The following is a 23,830-nucleotide window of genomic DNA, read 5'->3' on the forward strand; positions in this document are numbered from 1 at the left end:
TTGTGCAGTTGAAATCATTTGCAAACTAGCTGCCGCTATGAACGTAGCATGCTGATGTCATCACACGTCTGTACATTTCATCCCATTACATTATGACACAAGCTGAGAAGTGAACGGTCTCCGTCTTAAGGAAATAAACTTCTTTCCCGCTTATATATTTGAATGTGCATGGTTGTGTTTTAAGTTGGCCCAATAGCTTAGTGTCTATCCATCTGTATAAAAAGAGGTACTTTGAACAACTCCTGTCGGTGTAAAACATCAGTTAAAGGGCTCCCTTAGCGTGGGTGTTTTGGGCTGAGCCTCAGATGTTGCATTCGTCACATTTGTACACTTAATTATGTGCAGGGGATATACAACTGAATGACAAAAATAAAACAATCCATTTTAAACTTGCAAATATGTTTGTGCTGCCTCTGAAATTTTGTGCACTCTCCCTTTGGCGAATATAGATACAAATTACCGTCGAAACACAACAAACCCATTCAATCAGTACAGTCCAGACATCGAAATTTGATAGCGTATTCTTCTAAGCTATCAAATTCATTTTAATGTAACGTTGCATGGTACTTTTCCAGCCTTTGGGTAGCGCACGTTCAAGCTTGTCATTGCAAATGTGCCCACATTAATTTAAGAGCGGACCAATGGGGAGCTCGTTATTTCACCCACAGTAACATTCTCACCAATCACTAACCTGCAATCAGTACTTCCTTGTCGCCGTCAAAATATGGTCTATATTGGCACTGGAGGTTAACATGGCGCAACATTTGAAAGGTTTGTACCCTGAACTGTTGCATGTTGATTTACCTCAGATTTGCAGAAAAGTTTGTTTGTAACAAGGGACATTCTAAGATTTACAACAGTTCAAGGAATGCCTGTCGGCGGGTGCTTGCACACAACTCTATTGTGATACGTGGTAGCAAGGATAAAAATGTAGCCTCCCTGTGGATGGTCAACAAAATTCCTTGGTTAAAATACTTTCCGTCAAGATTGGCAGTTCGTCAGAAGACACAAATTAAAGACTGTTAAGAGATACCACTAAGGCATGCCTTGGACTCAAGTTGAGTCACTCAACCTGACCACTGTAAACAACGAATTTAGTTATTTAGTTGTACTGTAAATCTAACAATGAAAGTGGTTGTCTTCGCACCCTGCTTTGTTGCTTGCAAAGTTTCATGGACTGATTTACAAGCAATGTGTCGTCGGGCGAGGGTAGAGTGTATCGAGCTTGAGGTGAGCAAAAGTAGCTTCAATGAATATGAAGTGGAATATGTCGCCGACTACATAAAGCAAAATGTAAGTAAGTAATTTTCACTCGCCGCACCACTGAAATCAACCCGAGTCATTTGACATGTTTGTTTCTTGTGTAAGCCTTTTGCGTTGTAAACGCTACTTGTAACAGGAGCATAAGGGGGGAACCCCACAGCCCTGTGTAAGTAGCCAACTACGCCACCCTGGGAATTACACCCAGAGAATATCTAATCTAAATGTTCTTAGACACCTCAGCCCTCGAGAACAGGTTCGATACACACAGCACACAAGAGTCGTGAGTTCCAGAATATATTTATTATAAAGAATAGCAATTTCGATGTAGATGTGGGGAGATGGACCTAGACAAACTGAGAGGTTAGTCAGGGTAGAAAAGTATTTATTTAATCAGCAATAAAAAGGCTCAAACAGTCATGACTAGGGCTGGCAAACACACTAGGTAAGGAAACTAAAACAGGCAGAGACTTACCTTAGAGGGGCGGCGGGCTAACTGGGAAGTGTGCTCAGGATTCACACCACCCTGGTGAAGGCAAACACGGCACAGCACAGCACACGGAAAGTGACCAAAGTGACACAGCAACCACACAGCAACCAATGATCACACGTGAGCATGCAATAACGGGACTCCACCACCAGGTGACTAGCCCCCCCTCCAGGATAGCACAATGCCTGCTCAGACACACAAAAGGGGATACAAGAAACTATTAAGCACCAGTCGATCCCAGTTAAGACAACACATAAACACAAACACTAAAGGGCAGGATCGTCTCCCCTCTCACAGGATACCTGAACTACCCATAAACAATACACATGCAGACAATACAAAACAAAACACAAGAATAAACTATGCTTTACGCCACTATGCCCATACACGGACATAAAACACGAACCAAAATAACGAAACGAAAGCAACAGAACAACAAGTGAAGCACGCCAAAACAAAGCAATTAAACTAGGTGAGACGAGACAAAAGCAAGCACGTGAACAAATGACAGACACGCCGTTTAGGTTACACGGCAGAGTATAGGGAAAGGCTGACGCCAAATCCCCAAACAAACTCGGGAAAACCAAATCAAAAGAAAAACAAGACAAGACAGCAGCTCGTGGCTCCAGCCCTCCACCAGGCTGGGTTGCGTGTTACTCGAGGACACTGGCTGCCGCGGGAACGTGGGTCCTCACTGGACCTAGTGGGCCACCGTTCTCGAGGTCAGCGAAGGAGGAGAGGATCACAACACCAGGCACGGGAGAAATAGGACACCACTCTGCACAGGATGTAGCAATTCGCCATCTACAATTAGTGCAAACTTCTAGGCTTTTATAGCCACACCCAAGCAATGGCCACTTATTGAACAGGTGTGCTAAATGAGTGCAGTGACGCGAGTGCAGGTGAATTCATCTCACTACAATCCTGTAAGCATTTAAATGTTCATAAGGTGTAGGCTGAGCATCAGTGGCATGCATGTGTTGCGTTGCTGTTTGTTCAGGGAAAGGAGTACTTCTTAATAAAATGGAAGGGCTATTCGGAGACCGAGAATACCTGGGAGCCGCGCAAGAACCTGAAATGTCCAAATCTGCTGAAAGTATTCATGTCCGACCTGGACGCAGCACTTCGCCCAAAGAAAAGGTGGAGGTCCGAGGACTCTAAAGAACTGGACCAGAAGGCTGTCGGTTACCTGATCCAGAAAGCCAAGCAGCGCCAGATACTCAAGTGCTGGGATACTCGGATAAACAAGAGCAGCCGTCACAAAGGTCGTATCTACGTACAAAACGATGTGGACCTGGAAGGAATGCCCCGAGACTTCACCTACATCGACGACTACAGGGTGGGTGAAGGCGTGGAGATAACACCGACGGCTGTGGGCTGTGAATGCAAGGACTGTTTCAGGCACCCCGTGGCTGGCTGTTGCCCTGGCCTCGCGCATAATCGACTTGCCTACACTGACAAAGGAGTGGTGCGCGTGCGACCCGGTGAGCCCATCTACGAGTGCAATTCGCGCTGCAGATGTGGTCCTGACTGCATCAACCGGGTAGTGCAAAGGGGGATTCAGTATGACCTGTGCATCTTTAGGACGGCCAATGGTCGCGGCTGGGGAGTGCGCACTTTGGACCGAATCCTGAAGAACGCATTCGTCATGGAGTATCTGGGGGAGGTAGGTTCTGTTTCAACATTATAGGATGTTGTACTCATGGGCGTCAGTATGGAATGAAAAGTGCTTGGGGACATAGATGGGATTTTACCTACCAGCAGTCAGTGTCCTATTGACCGCTGCTATAACATGAATACAAGAGCTCGAATACAAATGCAAATTTTTTTTTAAAAAAACTTACTTGGATTCTGTAGTGCTCTACAACTGAAATGTTAAAATGGGCTAAAAACAACTATGTGTCTCTGTCAGTTAGTGGTCAGCAGATACATAACTCAGCAATTTCCATGACCAGTCCGGGATTATTACTCTTAAACCTCCCTCAACTCTATCTATCTATCTATCAATCTAACTAACTATTTATCTCTCAAACTCTTCTTTCTCACACTCTGTTTTCTCTTCTGTTTTCCATCTTCACGTTTATTCCATCTATTTGCTGTATCATCTCTTTCTCCAGCTCTTCTTTTATCTCCAATATATGAAGCCAGGTATTTCACTCCCTCTCTCTCACTCTCTGTATTCCTCTTTCTCTCCATTATCTATCCTGAATCACCTGCTCTTTTGCACACTCCCCATCTGTGTGTCCCCTTTTCTTTCAACTATTTTTTTTTAAATGACATACAGTAACATAGGAAAGTAAACTAGACGATGAAAAAGAGAAGCATTTGATTTCAATGTACTCCTTGAGTAACAATGCATGGTCCTCATTCAGGTATACATGAAATGCTTTGAGGATGCACTCTCTTTGCATGTCTTTGCTGTTGTTCTGGTGAAAAAAGGCACAAAAACCTAAAATGATTAAACACCATTTACAACAAATGCACACATTTTACATTATGGATAACCAAGTGCAACACACTTCACTGTGCCCTTTACAAACTGACCAATATTAGAAATATACATCCAAATGTCTTGATCGCATCTGTTTTGCAAAGTATTTCCAAATAAATTGAAGAGAGTGCTGAAAGTGCCAGGAGGGAGATTGCTTAGTACCCAATAAACTTCAGAGTTTTCGCTTTTTTTTATGAGGCTCCAAGCGGGTAGAACATATCAAAGTTGTGTACTGTATATACAGAGTTAAAGAGATGCTTCACTCATCTTGAGACCAAAAATCACACTGACTGTAAGGGATGACCCTTAGAAGAACAACTTGTTACAGAGATCTTCTGGGCTTTTATTCCCAACCACCTGAACAAAAATGTGTTCCTTGCTCAATAGCTTCGGTAAAGACTGTAACCTTGGAATATATTAAAAAGTTCTGTTCTTATTAGAGTCCAAATTAAACTCTACTGGCTCAATCACCCAGAAATCTTTTTTTGTAGCTGTTGCTGGCAGCCCATCCTTTCCAAAACACTCTGCTACAAGATTTGATACACACATAGCACAAGCAAGCCCTTTCATCACAGTCTCATCAGCTGGCTAACTTTTATTTCCCAAAACATAGCCTGTATAACTGGTACAGAAGTGGAATTGAACCAAAGCAGTATCCAAATATATCTCACGTCTACTATGTATGGTCACAACAAAGTTTTTAACTCACGTGGATTGTTTTTTTCTATTCTACAAGTCTGACCATTTCTAAGATATGACTATGAATGTGAATATGAACAAAATAATCTTTCTCTGAGAAAAGCTCAGCACAATCACACAACTGAATGTCACTTATTCTGGCGATGTCTGTTATGGTAATATATGGTTGGAAAACGTTGGTTTCTACCATAATGACCGTGGCATAATGTTTTAGCAATTTGTACCTGGTAGATTAATGCTCCACATTCTTTGGAAGGCCTCATTCAAACTAATAGAATTAAGTGAATTAAGACATTTTCTGTTCCAAGAAAAGTGTGTTATCTTGAATGAATACATTTCTGGTAACAATAATTATACTATTAGTTTGTTGATATGGCGGCTGTACACTGATGGGTTGTGTTACATTCTGAGGTTTTGAGACCTGTCTAGTGAAAATGAGGATCAGTGTGACCAGTTGTGCGTTGTTGTTGTATCCTGCTGCTCAGGATCTATGGTTGGGCAGTTGATATATTGGTTAGGTTAGGTGGTTGGATATGAGTACTTGCATGTGACAGTGAGAGGATTGGTCCCCAACCAATAGCAGAAAGAATTTAGCATCTTTTTTTCTTTTTTCTCAGGTGAATGCAAAAGTCGGCAACCCCTTACTTTGAATTGACAAAAGGTTTTAAACAAAGACATTTATTTACATCAACACAATCTGTAATGGATGTTCACGTTTTACAAATGTTCCATCAACATCAAAAATGATCAGAGTGGATTAAACGAAAGTGATAAACCTCTAGGTATTCAATATGTAAAATGGTGTCTGATGCTTAAAAAGACATTGTCCGCAAGTGATTCTTAATGAGTGGAACCAGGTGTGATAAATTAGGTTCACAATTGATATTTGCAAGTGGGTAGCTCTCCAGAAGCAGTCTCAAGCAGCTGGCTGAGAGCAAAGAAAACAAGGGGATCAGGGAAACGGTTGTCAGAAGACGTCTAGATTAAATTGGTTAACTTTCATAACGTTGGAGAGGAATATAATATATAAATATGCAAATATTTCAAAGCGTTTAGGGATACCAGTACCATCTGTGAAGACAATATTCCAGAAATGGAAGAGACATGGGCATACTAAGACCAAGGCGTGGAAGACGAAGAATAATGTCTGAAACAGCTGCTATAGGAAACTTGCTAGAGAACCACGCAAGAGTCCAAAACAAACAACAGGGCACCTGATGAGACCAAAGTTGAATTATTTGGTCATAATTCACACAGGCTCATGTGGCGAGAAAAAAAAAACCTGCCTTTGAGCAGAGAAACACCATCAACTCCCTCAGTCAAACATTGTGGAGGCTCGTTGATGTTTTGGCGGTGTATGTGTGCATCAGGCACTGGAGCTCTGCATAAAGTGGGAGGCAGAAAGTCATGATCAATAGATATCCATACATAGTTGATGCATATCTAGTTGATGATAAAATTGCATAGGGAGTAAAACATTTCAAACCTAACGCCTTTGCATTCTTTTCCAAGTTTATGTCCACTGATAGTGGATGTCCTGCGCACTCTACGGCTGAGACAGCTCACAATGTTAGCCACAGACAGACATATATGCACCTAGCAATAAAATAACAATATAAACAACAAACCTAACTAACTAGCAATGCACACATTGCCAGTTACTGACCAAACACGGCAAGCAATGATAATATCCATCTTACCTTTTTATATAGTCCACAAAATGTTATACATGTATCATTTCATGAAGTATAATGTAAGCTATGCTCGACCTTATGAACTAGTAGATAGTTAGAGATAAGCCTGGCCAGCTTTAAAAAAAAAAAAAAAAAACATTTGAGTGCAGCAACACTTTATTTGTATTGCACTTGGAATACAGATATGTCCCCAGCCTCTTCAGCATTACTGACGCCTATGATTGAACTAAACAGTGAAACAGGCCACAAAACCGTATGTGTTCGAGTTGTAAGAGAAATATAGACATCCATGTATGCATGTATGCGCACAACTGCGAAAGAAGGCAGATTTATGCTCATGCGCAGCCTAAACCTGAATTACTGCGTTGCGAGTAGATTCACTCTGGTTTTTGCTTAATTTCTCTCAGATCATCACAACGGAAGAGGCGGAGAGGAGAGGGGAAGCCTATGACAGCCAGGGCGCCACTTACCTGTTTGATCTCGACTATGTGGAGGATGTGTTCACTGTTGATGCAGCCAATTACGGCAATGTATCCCATTTTGTCAACCACAGTGTAAGTGAGTCTCAGATGGACAGGTGTGAGGACCTCAAACGCCCATAACGCCCACACTGTAGGCGTATAGGTCCAGGACAACACATTTGAAGCAAATCTCTGAATGCCAGGGTTACGTTATTGTGGTATCTGACAAGATCATATAATAAATGTGAATATCACCTGATATATTCTATGCAAGCTCTTAAGAAGTGACAACAAAAGCGTCCATACCAACCCTGTAAGAGGACATTGGTGTTACGCAAGTGTGACGGACAAGGGGATTTTTATTCAGCTAAACTGAATCTTATCAGTGGTTCTTAGGTCTCCCTCAATTAATTACTTACATAGGCCCTGATTAATCTAATCTAGATAAGAGACCTGCAGAGCACAGAGTAAGTTCAGGAATTTAACACATTTGTCTTATGTAAAGCTAGTATTGCAGTGCATCAACCTGTTTCTCAAAGCATCACGTGCGTAAGCATTGGTTGTCTCCTTGAATGTTTTGAACTTAGTGCAGTACTGGTGCTAGAGGGATGAATGTTGTGACGGAGAATGAATCAGCCTATTGAGTGTTATTCTTCCAGGGCCAAGAGTCCCACGCCGCAGCCCTGCTGTGGAAGAGGAATACTTTATTAAATATAAGTATGAGGAACTGTATAAACTTGTACATAGATATGTCAAAAAATATCAATGACTGAGAGAGGGGAGGCAGAGAGGAAAGATGAAGGCAAGCAGTGACCAGGAGATACGCAAGGGTACGCAAGGAGCAATTGTGAGAAGGGTGTGGTTAAATACAAAAATAGTATCTTTGCTTTATGCAGTAAAAATTCTGCCCTATATAAGCTAACATGCAGGTCATTGCTAGCACACACAAAAAATTAAACATTTCATCTCTATGTACGCTTAACAATTGAAAGTATTAAAATTGTTATGATGGGTAGGACAGACAATAGCAATGACTAACGATGACTAAGTATTCTATGCATGTCTTTCTCGTTCAGGCATATCTGCTCTGTCATATCTCACCTAGAGGGAGTTTTTCCAGAAAATGTTTTCTGGGATTTCAATTTCTTAAGTGTGAAGGTGAAATGAGAGTGCATCAATATCATTATTTACATTACATTGTTGTTGATGCATTTTTCCCCCCATCTCCCAGTGTGAACCCAACCTGCAGGTATATAATGTTTTCATCGATAACCTTGATGAGAGACTACCCAGGATCGCGTTCTTTGCCACCCGCTCCATCAAGGCTGGGGAGGAGCTGACGTTCGACTATAAAATGCAAAGTAAGTGAGCTCTGTTCTTGGGGTATGAGTTGCACTTCAATAACATCATAAATATGTACACTTAGTTCACATACACAACAAAACCAGTGTGTCACGCAAGGGCATTGGCTGTCAGAAGTGAAGATATTAACCTATAGATTCCGTCCGTAAATAGTATTCAATCTTCTTGGTATGTAGTGCTTAGCTAATGGTAATAATCAGCTCGCTAAGAAATGCAGTAGGACTTCAGCAGACTGGTCGTGGCAGCAAAATTAAATGCAACCTGAGAAATAATCTCTTGACACAACTCAAAATGATATTTAGTCACAGCCTGTCGTATTGAATGGCCACAGTTTCTGAAATCTCACTTCTCCCATCCGTCAGCCGTGTCGCACTTGGCAACCAGGAATCACAGAAGGTGACTAATTGCATGATGCCCTCGTGATTTTTCACAGCGTCAGTGGATCACTGCTGTGGCACTGTCTACAGCAGGGGCAAGAATGGGAACAGAGAAAGCATCATTTCAAGTCGCTTGTATTTGAAACCTCTCTTGAAATGTAGTGGTTTGTAGCTGAAGGCAAAAAAGAACATATATTTTGACACAATCTTTTATATTATGAAAATGTGTATAAAAAAAACAAATAGACTGGTGAAATTGAATACTTGGGGCCTGTAACACATGAAGGTCTGTTCATTGGACCTTCAGTTTTAGTCAGATTACAGAGCTGCCTTTTCAAAGCAGACACAAGAGGAGGTAACAAACAGGTTAATTGTTGGCTCAGTTATTTGAGTCAAGAATGTGAGAAGGGGCTTGATTACTGCTATTTTGAAGGAGAGCGATACATGTTCAACATCAAAGAATCATTGATTAGCTTTAGTGGTGGTCCATTGATTGGGGTTGAGAACACTTTGTAGGTTTTGTGAGAACAAGAACCCATTATGACAATTAAGATGGGGAGAGGAACAAAGTAATCTCACTGGGGAAAGTACAGGTTAATGGAGAAAAGGGATTCTCATTGTATACCTGGTATCCATAGAGCCGCTTGAACATGTACCTTGAGAAACGGCACCAGTTTTAATTGTTTTTTTGTTGTTGCTTTGCTTGCAGTCAAGAATTAACTGGTTTGGCAGATGGAGGTTTTCAGTGTTTCTAGTGTTTCCTGTTCTTAGATATTTCGTATTTTTCTATTTGAATGTATTATGTGTTTGCTAGGTATGCTTTAACCATACTGTTGTGTGTTATGTGGTTGTACTTGCGCTCATCAGTTCAGTCTTTACCACAGTTGACCCAGTTGATGCAGAGAGCTCAAAGATGGACTTCAGCTTGGCCACTGTGGAAGGGCCCTCCAGGAAACGCATGCGTGTGGAGTGCAAGTGTGGTGTGGAGTCCTGTCGCAAATACTTATTTTAACAGGAGCAGAAGAAGAGGACAGGGTCTTGAGGCCCTGAGAAGGGTGAAGTGTGAACTGATCCATCATAGCTAAATGTTTTATAGTTCGGTAGCTAGGTTTTAATGTTGAATCCATATTTTTTTTAAAGATATGTGTAATTATTTGTTCTGTGCATGGTTTTTATATGTGTATTGTTTTATTGTGTATTTAATAGATGTTCTTTTTTTATTGCCCCTTTTCACAGATTTGAAAAATAAGATATGCTAGAAATCACCAGAATTCAAACAGATATAATAAAACTTTTTCAGCATTTTCAGCTAAATGGCCAGCGTAAACATACTGTCTGTTTCTAATTTGCATTTCTCTCAACATGGCAAAAGAATTGGTGGCTTCAGACCATTCTTGGTCTTTTATTTAAGAAACGACTTTAATGGCTCATCTTAAATGTATCCTTTAATGATTTTCTATAAAATAAAAGTATTATTGTTCTTTTATCATGGTGTGGATTATTATTTGTAGTTTTTTTACCACCGATACTTTGTTTTGCATTAGATGCATGAAAAACCTTTACATGTTGCAGTTCCGCTGGTCTCCACTAAGTGGCGCAGTTGTCTTTTATTTCCATCTCTCAGCCTCCTAAAAACCCATGCTGTCACAAACAGACTGCTGTAAGTCATTTATATTTTCCTTTACTCACTTCTTAAAAAAAGGACTACTTGTCCTTTCTGATTACTTCTCTTGTGTATCCCCACTGTACCTCTCCCAGTCACCCAACTCTGAATAATTTAAACAACATATGTTAGCCAGGGTCATCCTGGCTCTACCTCAACAGGCTCCTGCCTTGTTTCTGTGAGTGTGAGGATAGCAGAAGCCCCGCTCCCCTCCTCTTCCCCGTAGCGCTGCGTGACTACACTGGCTCTGATGAGCCCACTCAGTCCTCCTCACTGTCTGTCCTTGTCCCTTCAGCGCTAGCTCTTCTCACCTCCTCCCACTCTTGCAGATTAAGCACGGCCCCCGCGGCTATAAGCAGTGGATGGTACACGCTCGGGCTGTGTGACACTGGGAGTCTCGCACAAACCCCTCTCCTCCGCCTTGTTTGTTATTTAAAAACAAAACAAGGCCTCACTCGTGAGTTGCCACTAATCAATTATCTGTGAATGCTGCGTACCTGTTTGCTTCATGCCTGTCATGCTGCATGTCACTTCTGAACCAGCTCCTCAGTGTGGATGTTGAGTATTTAAGACACAGTCTGCCCCGAAGTATCTCAAAAAAATGTTTTGTGTGGGTGGGTGCTGCTGTGTGTTTGCATCTCTGGTAAATATGTATGCCGTTCTGCTCTCAGTCTGGGAATTGTAGCAGTAGGCTTATACAATAGCTAGTGCTTCAACTTGAAAGAAATGAGAGCCTCAGTGTTTTGGTTATAGCTGGAACTGCAAACTTTCTGGAGATATGGAGTGGATATGGAGGCCTACATTACAGGCGACTTATGGGAAGAGAAGACAGTTATCAGGGGAAGCAGAAGAAGGAAAAGTCTAGGCTTTGCTATCTATGTTATCTATTTATGCAAGTCCATGCTTGTGTTGCTTAATAGAACACCACTGACCCATCAACTCAATGTACATAATATATCATATATAGAATTTAAAAATAGAATCATTAAAAAAATGTCCCCTTAATAAACATTCTCGAAGTCACAGGTGAGCTGAGGTGAGGTACCTGCCCTGATTCTGTTCAGTGGGTCGCGGCAAGGAATTGGCATTAGCCTTAGCATGAACTGGTTAGTCAGGAGTTTGAACACTCCGACCACCCTTCCCCCCAGCCAGGCACCACCTCACCACGCAGTACGAGCAAACCGCAGAGCGGATGCAGTTATGCTGTGTTGCTGAATGCGCGTGTGGAAAGGCCTCTCTGAGCCCTTATTGGATTGGAGTGGATTTATTGTGGATCAGACCTCCTAAGCACACAGCCATAGAGAGAGGGGTGGGGTGGGGTGGTGTTGGTGGGGGGTGGGTGGGGTAGCAGAGCAGGGCGACTGGCCCAGTAAATTGAGCACAACCCCACACAGATGGCTCGTGCTTCAAACAGACTCAAGTCAGCCTACCACTTCCAGTCTGGATGGTGAAGTGGAGCGCTGTTGCTGTTGGTTTTCACTGGATGGTTCATCGGATTATTTTAGGAGTGTTAATGGTTGCTTGCTACCGCCATATTTTATTTTGTGCTTTGTTAAATTTGTAAAGCTCATTACAACAATTTTATTTAGTGAAATCGGCATCCACAGCACATGAAAGCTTTTCACCTAATTGGTCTTTTAGTAAAAAAAAAGCATCCCCCCCATTACGCCCATGTTAGTATAACCCACTATACTTTTCTAAGAGCTATCTCTTTTTTTATTCACTTGCTTTATCTGTCCATCAGCCCATTAGTGGATATGTGAGATTTAACCATCGGCTACAATAGTTTCATTACAAGAGATATCACAAATCCAAGGAGGACAATGCATTAGCCAGTAGGGTCAGCTTCAGCATTGAGCTTTGCTGGCCATTCCTGCAGACTCATCATCGCCTTTTGCTCCTGATTAGCCATCTAACGCAGATTAAGGCCAGTGGTTGGGTTAATCCTTTGCCCCATGAACCCCGGGTGTCACTTGTAACATGGCAGCCAGCAGTGGGTAGAGATAAAAAATAAAAAGAAACTAGATAGTGAATGAAGAGCAGTGAGAAAGAAAATCCCTGACATCACAGGTCCTACATGTATAGGCTGCTACGAGGAAGCAGCCGCAGGCGCAGATTTAACTGTGACTGAACCTTCGCTCGACTTCTGGCGCCTTCTGAAGGATGCTGTAGATGAGGGGACTTCAGAGAGAAGCTTCATCGCATAAGCGATGCAGCTTGAGTGGTTCCTTTGGGAAGAATGTGAATAGTCTTAATCAGTCTTAACCAGTAGGCAGCAGAGAATAAAAGTAAAAAAAGTTTTTGAGTGAGGTATAGGCTGAGCAGGATAGGAGGGGATAAAAACAATGTCACATTTTAAACAAAATATACACCACATTAACAGTCAAAAAACGCAACAAAAGTAAACCTTTATTGTCATGTTTGGAAAAAAATCCCCAGTTTTAATTTACAGAACAGTTTCTTAAACTCATGTGAACTGGTTGCCCTCTCTCCTGTTGACTTACACAATGCACTCATGAAAAATGTGACTCCTGGTGGGTAAGAAAAACTGATTGCTTGCATCCTTTCAGAACCTGACCTGTTGTATTGTTTGTTAGCCTGGCTGGTTTGCTGTTTTAGTGTTTTGACTGGACATACATGTATATTATTGTCATAGATGCCTGTATGTTGCACCATTACAGACTAATTAACTAAGCATAGCTTTGGTGGAGAGTTGCCTGTGGTGTAACTTGCATCATTGTTAATCGTTTTAAATAACAGGCACTTCTTCAGAAAAATGGTGGTGTTTTAAAACGTCTTGTTTGGGGACGTGCAGGGCAGATACCTGTGTCTTCGTTTCCACTGCAATGTCAATGGTACAGCAACGAGGTTCTGAGAGATAAACAGTGTAAAATGAGGTTAGGTTTCAAGTTAGTAACCCACCTCAAGCTGAGTGACTCACTCGAGACTCGTGAATCACAAGTCCTCCTCCACACCAACACTTACAAAATGTGGGTGAAGTCATGAACCTTGTGAGGCAGAAAGCCCAAAATATGGACTGCTGCTCTGAGTAACTCACTTTTGCCACAGACTTTGGCAAGGCATTGGCAGACTTTTGGTTCATTGTCGATACTGAATGTAGCGTGAAGTCTGTAAACAGAAAGGGGACACCAGAATCGGCTGTGATCTCGGTAGAAGACACCAGAATCGTCTGTCATCTCAGTTAGAACACAGCTGTGATCTCGGGAGAAGATATTTGCATTGCAGATCCACATGTTGGAACTGACCAGCTCCGTTTTGGGCCTGTTATTGGTTTATAATGCACTATACAGTTGTAGATGTTTGCACTGTATTCTTCCATGTTAATGTTATTGTTTTTCCTAATTTATATTTAAATTGAAATAAACATTGTACTATATCTCAACATACGATGAAACAATGGCCATACTTATTTAAAAAAAAATTGTATACTGTAAGTGTAATAAAGAAGTACTTCACCTAATGAACTAGTATGATCCAGATTTCATTAATGAAAGCTACTGTTACATCACATGCTTAAATGGCCTTCAAGTACAACTAGCATCTGAAAGTGTAAGGGAGCTAAACCTTTAAGACTCTTAAAGCACCAACTAATTGATTCTTCATTTTTTTATACTGGTTTCAAAACACATTGGACCATTTAATTCACAGTCACTTGAAAAAGAGAGTGACCTCCCATGTAGTGACTGTAGAGTCTAAGGGGTTTCTGCTCAGAATACTGCTGCGTATGCTATATTTCAGCTGTCTGGCTGGACAGCTGAGCTAAGCATCAACATTCATTTATGCTGTTTCACCATCTATATCTTCATTTGCGTTCCCATTGTTCAGTTATGTCGTTGACTATAGCCTAACTGTGGCGAGGCTGGTAAAGAATTAGACAACTGTATTACAATCTAATTAAAACCACTCATCCTCCAGCTATTCCATAGTGTAAAAGAGTTTTGTGTTATATGATATGTATGTCACTTTACATACGATACATTTCAACGCACCTCGTTTTTAATCTTTGAGCGTAATCTGTCCAGATTGGATGACCTCAGTTTTTTAATGTTTCCAGAAATGTGTATGCAAAGCAGATGCAAATACTAAACGGGGAAAGGAGTCAAGTGTTTGATGTGACAGGAGTGACATTTTTCAAATGTGCCATGTTTGTGGCCTCAAGTCTCCCACAGACTTTCTGTGGTTCATCGGGTCCAACCCTCCCTGCCACGTACCTACATTCATACTAATGTCAACACACACACACATGCGTGGTAAAAATATGATGATCAAGAGTCACCCACATCCCAACTGTTTTTGAAGTAAGTCCATTGTATAATACACATTAAATAATACAGAGGTCACAGTTAATTTACAAAAGATAGTATGCCTGAAGCAACTAAAAAAAGTTCTAACAGGCATTTTTGCTCGTTACAAAATCACTCCCTGTCCCCCAAGCCAACCCACCCACCCAAAGCACCTTCCCCAACACCAACCCAAAGTTTTCATCTTTTTCCAATCCTGGTTTCCATGGTCTAAAATGAACAATACCCAGCTGTCCTCCCTCCAACGCACCCAATGATAAGAGAGAGAAAAATGAAAAACAAAAAAAAGTTTCAAAATAATCCACAAGAATCCAGGAAGTCTTCTTTTCATTCCATGGGAAATAAGTTTGTAGTCAAGTCCTTCGCTATTTGCTCTGCAAAATTGGACACTTATGTCACAATTTGGCAACATTTTTTTTGTTTCTTTTTTGTAAAGTTTCTTTGATCCTTTTGACGCTTGATCTTTTTTTTTGTACCTCCAGTTTGTGTGGGGGGATAGAGACGTGTCCTCAATTAGGCAACAAATACACAGTGTTGTGTTTCCCCAGTTTCAGATTTTATGCCGTTTCTGGATGTAAATTACATCAAATATAGGCATAAAGCTGTCTGATCTCTTGCTTCGTGATGGAGTAAGGCCATTAATGTAGAATACTGAAAAAAATAATCTACTTTTCCTGTTGCATGTTAAACATTTTTGCTTTTTTTTTTTCGTTATCTTGAAATTGTTCTTTTGCAACAATGGGTGCATTGGTACTGAAAAGAATGGACTTACACCTTTCCAAACCCAAAGTCTAGCCTAGGTAATTAACAGATTTCATGTTTCATCCCCATAGGCTGTCTGTAACATTCACTTAAATATTACAATCTCTTTGTCCCAGTCTACACATTAGCAGAATTCCATTTCAAGTCAATAAAATGCCAGATAAAATACTAAATTGATCAACAATTCTTCAAGCTGTGTGCAAATTCATCATTATCAGGCATCTCCTGTCACCTTCCCCCATTTCCTCATGTCAGCTCAGCTAATTGAGACTAAAGATGAATAAGTTCTAGAACAATCCAAACATTCCTCAGAAGTCCGAGCGAGTCTTCCTTGACTATTATAATGACTTGTTTGTGTCCTTAAGGATGGTAATACTGAAAATCACGCTCTAGTTTCTACTTTTGGATCAGATCACAATGTGACACACATCAACGTCTTGGATGAATGCATCAACTAAGAGTCTCCTTTTCAGCATGGACTGCACCCAGTTTTGCTTGCATTTATCTGGACTGCCTGGTCTTAACTTTGTCCCTGCAATTCTATTGCAGAGTGCTGCTCACTGTCTTATTCACAGATAACATGAGTAAAACTGATGTTTTGTTCCTCAAGAGTTACATATACAGTGTGTAAACATTAACATAAGTTTCAGAAATCAAGTAAGAGAAATGGGTCTAGGTATAGCTCCTTCATGATAACTCACTTTTTATCATTTTACAGTAGACTTCCACAACATAACCACACCAACATTTTGAATGGTCAATTGGCCAGTTGTGCACTCAAAACAGATTCAAGTAATTCAAACACCTCTCCCAGATCCAGGTGTATTTGATGGGGAATTTCAGTGAGAGGGTTAAGGGAGTTCTTTCTCAGAATCTCACTCAAACTAACTAATACATTCGCTCTAATAAGATGATGCTATGCTCAGTCTGTTGTGGTCTATCAATCGGGCCAACAATCTATTCAGTCAAATCATCTGCATCGTTCGACAGGCCCCACATGAACTAGATAGCTGCATGCTGAACACCAGCACCACCAGCTGAATCCAGAACAAGCTTCATCACACAAATTCGTTCCTGACATGAGGATTGTAAGAGGGTTGTGCAATGCGACGAAAAATACAAAACATCTTCTTTCCTTAGATTACATGAATGATTAAATCATTATAAGACAAAGGTAAAGGCTTAAGGATACGTAGCCTATATGACACGGTAAAAGAAACTGTAGCAAACTGTAGCAAATTCACTCAGACTATTAGACTGCAAATTATATATGCTGTCTTTTTTCCTCCTTTCAACTTGGCCATGTTCCTGATGCCTTTGATTCAAGCAGATGAGAAATGATTAGTCATGATCACTTCTTTCTCTTTCTGTGTACATTGTATTCTCTGAGGACCATCTGGCACCGGGCATGAGAACACAAGGGACTGACTTCTCCATCAGGGTCATTCTCTCATTCTGAATAAATATTTAGTCCCCTAAAAGTTCACTCTTTTCACTTCTAAAATCTGCCTTTTAATAGTCCATCTGTACTTGGTAATGGTACTATTATTATTATCAGTTTCATTTCTTTTCCATTTCAAAGGTATTGTTACATACATGCACTGCGGCTGTTCTTAATAATCATGTTTACAGAGCATACTGCCCCACTAGAAGACCCTTTCTGGTCTTTTTAAGATATGGGCATAGAAAGCTCTTAAATTACTGTATTTCAGTAAACATATTTTGCCAGATTTAACAGCCAAATGTAACAATTATGCATTTTTCTTACCATCATCTTTATCGTGTAGTCATACATTCAATAAAGAGGTTTTGGATCTTCAGTTAGTGTTTTTTCAGTGCTTTCAAAAAGCAATACCACTGTCATGCTTCGGATAAAATTCTTTAAATCTACATTAAATTTTGAACATAGCATCGTGCCAAAACCCAGACTCTTCCCTAAAGGAGCAGACACTGGAAAAATTAGCATCGAGGTGAATTCAGACTCTCCTTTTAGCAGTTTTTTTTATGAAAAACAAAAAAAAACATCTTGCAATGAATCAAAGGCCACAACAACTCAAATGGTTCCTCATGCCCTTCACATCTCCTCTACTACCTCTTATGAACCCCAAACTTTTCACCCATCCCCCACCCTCCACCAAAAAACAGAAAAGAACGAAAGCAAACGAAACAAAACAAACAAACATTCTCTTCACATGACGCAGTAAGGCTCGCGGGGCAGTTGAGGTTTAGTCCTACAACAAGGAGGCAGGTGAGCCTTAAGTCCCTTCTTCAGGTCCTTGTTCAGGAGAAAGCAGATGATGGGGTTCACTCCGGCCTGGGCGAAGCTCATCCACACCGTGGTTGACAGGTACCGGTGGGGTATAGTGCATGCCTTGACAAAGACCCGCCAGTAGCAGGCCACAATGTAGGGGGACCAAAGCACTAGGAAAAAGAGAGTGATCACATAGAACATCCTGCCAAGCTGTTTCTCGGCCTTGAACTCCTCCATGCCCAGCAAGCGACGGTTCTGGTTGTGCAAGTTCTGCCGGATGCCCAGCAGGGTGGGGGGCATGGGACCGCGTCCGAATCCCGCAATCCAATTGGCTGCTGCCTGGCCCGTAGCGCCGGGCCCGTGGAAGGTCCAGTTCTGGCTGATGGCGGGCACCATCTGGACGGGCTTCATCTTGCGGTGCTTGTACTCAAAGAGCAGGAGCTTCATGTAGACCACGTGAGTGGCCAGGATCAGTACGGCCAGCATGAGCATGAAGCCCAGCGTGTCGTTGGCCTTGAAGTAGCGGTGCTCGAAGATGCACTGGTCCTCCTCGCGGATGAACTTGTACGTGCCCACGTCGAAGACAGGCGGGAAGGCCATGGCTACGGACAGCGTCCACACCATGCACACTACCGCCACACAGGTCCAGAAGGTCATGCGCTTGGAGTAGAAGCGGTGGTGGGCGATGGCCATGTAGCGCGTGACGCTGATGCAGAAGAGCATGAAGGCGGCATGGAAGCAGAAGAGCACGGCCATGAAGGCCACAACCTTGCAGCTCAGCACGCTGTAGGTCCACGCCGAGCCATTCTTGATGGACACCAGGACAAAGGGGAAACAGACAGCCGAGCGGATTGTGTCGGCCAGGCAGAGGTCCAGCAGGAAGTAGTACGGTGCCTTGTGCAGGGCCCTGTCCCGTAACACCATCAGGGACACCACCAGGTTGCCCACCAGGCTGAGGCAGATGATCAGGCCTAGGAGGACCAGCTTGACGTAGGTGGACACAGTCGAAGACGCCCCCCCGCCCACCATGCCCCCGGTGGTCGCCACCACGGCTGCCAGGGGGTTGGCCTGGCCTTCGCTGCTTTCGTTGCCGTTGGCCATTGCTCTATCTGCTTCCTCACGCCCTCTTTTCCAGGGGAACTGGTGGTTCTCTTATTCTTTCCTCTTCCTCGACCTCTTGCACCACCCCCTCCTCCTCTTTCCCCTCTTCCTCCTCCTCCTCCTCCTCCTCCAACGGCTGACCTTTCGTTCGTCCTCGTGGTTGCCTCTATTTGGAGTCTCACATGTAGGCAGAGAGCTTCATTCTGCATTGCCCCATTTTGCAAAGAGCCTCTCGCACACTTCGCCTGTACCTTCACTTTTCCCCTTTTCCTGTTTTCCCAGCCACAGCACCTAGAAACAAAGAAAATAATCATCAAGGTGACTTTTGACAGGCCACAAACCTACTCACCACAGGGCATGGGACCTGAGACACAGCTGCTGTGGCACCAGGCTGGGTGTTTGACACACTTATGCACTAAATGTGAGAATGTTTGACATACAGGTTCATAAGAAATATTTTGTATCCAAATCTATGAGGTACACAGTACTATATACTATATAAGGAACTGACTTTTGTTGTTTTAGGTGCTATTTTGGCAAATTATTTGGCCAGTATGTTTGCATTGATACATTTACTGAAACATTCTGTATAATCAGCTAATATTGATTAATTGCATGGTGTTCACATTTTTTTGACAGTTCATTTAGCTCTTCATTTTTAATTTAGCTTAATTTTGGGTTAGTTTATCATGATGAAGCTCTCCAAATCATTTAGGGGCAGTATTAGTAGATATATAGCAATAATGTTACAGTAGTTACTATCTCGTATTCCAGAAATTCTTTGATTGCTCACATTCTCAATCCATGATGTGGTAAAGTGGGAGCCATGCAAAAAATACTTCAGGCAGATATATCAGACATTTCAATTCAAAGAGGTTAACTCGGGTAGAAAATATTAGAAAATATAAGAATGCATAGAAAACATGTCTGTGTTTAGTAAAACTGAGAGTAAGAATGTAAGTAAAATGGAGAGTAAAATGTGGTATTTTTACTACAAAAGCTAACTGTCCCTGTATGTGCAGGTCATGCAACAGTGGACTCAGACTATATCTAAGTCATGTTTGCCTTGTTTGTGTAATCTGCTATTATATCTTTTGTATTTTTTCAAAGATGATTCAAATGGTCTTATATTATAATGACACAAACAAATGACCAAAAATGATCACACAGAATAGCAAAGTATTCCTTTAAATTCCAACTTTACACATGCATAAACATAAACATTCAACATAATCTGTGGAATTATAGCCTATTATTTATTCCTTTGTTGCATGGTGTCCACATGCGCTGACAATTGATTAACTTAAAAAAACAACATTACTTTTTATTAAACATTTAATGGATTTCACAATAAAACAATATTTAAAAATCTTGATCATTTTTGTCTTAATTCATGCATGAAAAGGTTAAAAGTGTGTATGAAGTAAGTAAGTGTAAGGATACATGTATACGGAATTACATGCAGTGCTATTTCATAATAATAATATAACATTTATACAAAAAAAATATAACATTTATACAAAAAAAATATAACATTTATACAAAAAAAATGTAACAGAAATGGGCCATATAGCCTTCAATACTAACTGAACTTGCATTCATAAGATATACACGTCTTCATCACTGTGGACCAGGTACAGTAACAAATACTGTTTTAGCCTACAGAGCTTCTTTGGGTTTCACCAAGAGAAAAAAATAATGCTTTAGCGTGTTCACGGATCTTATAGGCAATCTAATGCATAAAGAGTCATATTGTAGATACAGTACAGTATAAATTCAAGTAACAGTTCACAGTAAATGGCCTTTAGTAAACCTTGCTCATACTGTGCAACACTGGCATGTTGACATCCTCATTGTAAAAGTCATACCAGGACAGTAAGATCTGTTAAGGAAGACCCACATTAATTATACAGTAGTCAACAAGCTCATGATGCACCACCTATTGTTTTATGAAAACTTGAGCAGAAGACTGCCACAAGCCTCCAGTGCAGCTAGGTTACACAGACTACCGTTACCATGATAATGATCTGATTTCTTTAGAAAAACCATACACAGTTGGAATATCCCACTGCTACACACCACTGACCTTTTAAAAAAATATTTTTTTGTATCATATTTCATAATTTATCTTGAGTCATTATTACTTCTCTGAGCCACAAGGTTTCTGGCTTAGTTTCCTAGCTCAGACTGATTCTACATTTTAAAAGTGCACAGTCACTGATACGACAAGTATCTGTGGAAAAAAGTGCTTTTAATCTTCCACCTTCAAATGCATCAATCAATTGTTTCCTGAATAGAGGACACACGACACCCCTTAGCATCTGCTGTAGCATGCTGTGGAACATCTTCTCCGACCCCCTCAGCGTGTATCTGATCAGCTGTTTTCTCCACACGCTACATGGCATGCCAGCAACTAGTCTTTCACGGTAATTACCTCGCCTGTTGCTAGGCTACAACACCTAACATCCATTTTTGTGTGTGTGTGTGTGTGTGTGTATGAGAGAGAAAGGGATTCAGAGAGTTGGTATCTGTGTATGCAAGGGTGTGTGTGTCAGTGTGTGTGTGGGCGTGTGTGTATGAGAGAGAAAGAGAGAGAGATCGAGAGTGGGTATCTGTGTATGCAAGTGTGTGTGTGTTGTGCAAGTGTGTGTGTGTGTGAGTGTGTGTGTCTGGAAAGAAGGAGCAATAGGGAGAAGAATGCAGATGGAAAACGGATCACTTGCGATCTGAGGTGATGTTCAAACCTCATATTTGTGTGCGTGGTTTGGATAACATTTTCACTAACTAAACATTTATCTGCAAGCGTTCCAGCGAGAACAAAAACGAATCCTAAACCTTAAAGAGCGACAGTCTGGGTATGTCACGGAGATTGTCATCTGACTGCCAATATGACTGTTTTAATAGTCTTCCGAGACATTTGGTACCCTCAGAAAAGATACAGGTCACCACAAAGTGTATCTAAGTACAAGATGGGAGGAAAAAAACGTGAAGGCCCATTGTTTCAGAGTAGGCATACTAATGTATTTCTGTCACAGTAATTACAACAGCTTGTTGCTAAGCTACAAGACTCTATGCCTTGTACTGTGGATGTGTATGAAAAAATTGCATGTACTGAAATGTATGTTTGTGTGGAGGTGGAGGAGGGTGAGTATTTAAGGAGATAACAAGCCACTGAAGAGGATCACACAAGCATGTGAATGCAAGGTTTCAGAATTCTATCCATGACTGATTTAAAGAGACATGTAAGGTATCTTTCCTTATGGGAGTCAAGGACCACTTTCTCATACCCAAGCCCAAAGATGAAATCAACACTTTTTAGAATTTTTGAATCATTAGTGGGAATCATAATTAGTGTTAGATAATCATAGTTTAAAAACTTTAATAGCTCAGAATGGAGACTGTGATGTTATTGAGGTTAGATGTGGATGTGTTAGGCATAAATGTACATTCTTATCTAATCCTTGGTTTACCTTTTCCACTTTTTCTTTCAGACATTTTAAGTGACTGCAATTCCAAGTAAGGATCCCTTTCCAAAATCCTGTTGTGCCCTCAGGATTCCCAAATATGTAAAGAGGTCCCTATGAAAGCAATGCCTAATATATAGTCTGTTCCTTCATTCATTCATTCATTCATTCTGGCCTTTCTGAAACTCTTGAATCAACATGGTAACACTTTCATTGTCATGGAGGATATCTTATGGATTGCAAGCAATGCCCTCATGAGGTTGCCAATAGTTACTTATAAAATGATGGGGGAAACCACCAGCCTGCAGGCAGACATATAGGCTACTGTATATCATTGGTGAGAGCAGAGAAAGCATCTGTTGAAAAACAAAGTACTGAAAATTATTTGATCACCACCTGATGGTATGAATTCTGGAATAACTTTCATCACTGAGATTTTTTATTAAATCAGTGACTGTGTATTATGGCTGGCAATAATGACACTGTGTCGTAGGTATTGTGTGCTGCCACTCCAAGTTAAAAGTCTCGGGTTTAAGTCTCATACTAATATCGAGGAGATCGGGATAATGAAGGGAGGAGCCTGAAGAGATGGGAGTTGGTTGGAGGTAGGGGGTTGTGCTATACTGAAGAACTGGATAGCAACAGCAGAGAGTAGGCTACCGCTACCGTGGTCTCGGTGGGAGGAGGCGACGCGGAATTCACCAACCAAACAGAGCCTGAATCATTCCGGCTGATGAACACACCTAACGCGCTGATGAAATTATAAACAAAGAAATTCTGTAAATTAATCTGTTAGAGTCATATAGATGAAGTTATTGACTGATCACAAGGCCGATGTGACATTCTGATACACTGATCTGCACACAGAAGGGTGGCTAGTTATTTGCACGGCCCAACCTGCGCCCAATCGACCCTGGTTGAATACATGAAAAAGGCTGTTGAGGTGAAAATAATTTATTACGGCAAAGCTGATGACGCGTCACTGAGAGCCAATACCTATGCATCTAATACACAAAAGTGCATATGACCTGTATCAACACTGTGTATCAGCGCGTAGCCTATATGATATCACAAAGATGTCCACATACAACTCATTATGGTAAATATACCAGAGTAAACACAGAGTAACAAGTACCCTTCGTGTTAAATGTGTCCCACACGAATGCAGGAAAACATGCTCTTTTTCTTCCCCTCTCTGACACACACACACACACACACACACACAATCACACACACACATACATACACAGACACACGCACGCACGCACACACACACACACACACAAACACACACACACACACACACACACACACACACACACACACACACACACACGGGGAGAGAAAGAGTGAGGGTGAATGATAACAAGTGGATAATACAGGCCCACATTTGTAGGTAATTATGTTTGTGGTGTGTACCAATGGAGTCATAC

The 23,830-nt window shown here is 41.4% G+C and overlaps 2 protein-coding genes across 2 annotated transcripts; one reads left to right on the forward strand and one right to left on the reverse strand.

Moving 5' to 3' along the window:
• Positions 1-752: 752 nt before the first annotated feature.
• suv39h1a (SUV39H1 histone lysine methyltransferase a) lies at positions 753-9,919 on the forward strand (the record flags this gene model as incomplete). Its single annotated transcript, XM_080853681.1, has 6 exons — positions 753-771; positions 1,148-1,293; positions 2,751-3,416; positions 7,042-7,188; positions 8,327-8,456; positions 9,702-9,919. The coding sequence occupies 6 exons, from the start codon at positions 753-755 to the stop codon at positions 9,917-9,919; spliced, it is 1,326 nt and encodes a 441-aa protein (XP_080709807.1).
• Positions 9,920-17,769: 7,850 nt separating this feature from the next.
• On the reverse strand, positions 17,770-19,094 carry gpr173 (G protein-coupled receptor 173; the record flags this gene model as incomplete). The annotated part of the gene is made up of 2 exons (XM_080853978.1): positions 19,016-19,094; positions 17,770-18,941 (listed from the first exon to the last, which is right to left on the reverse strand). The coding sequence occupies exon 2, from the start codon at positions 18,931-18,933 to the stop codon at positions 17,770-17,772; it is 1,164 nt and encodes a 387-aa protein (XP_080710104.1). The 5' UTR covers positions 18,934-18,941; positions 19,016-19,094.
• Positions 19,095-23,830: the final 4,736 nt, after the last annotated feature.

The sequence above is a fragment of the Sprattus sprattus genome (assembly GCF_963457725.1).
Source record: "Sprattus sprattus genome assembly, chromosome: 16".
Taxonomy (NCBI): Eukaryota; Metazoa; Chordata; class Actinopteri; order Clupeiformes; family Clupeidae; genus Sprattus; species Sprattus sprattus.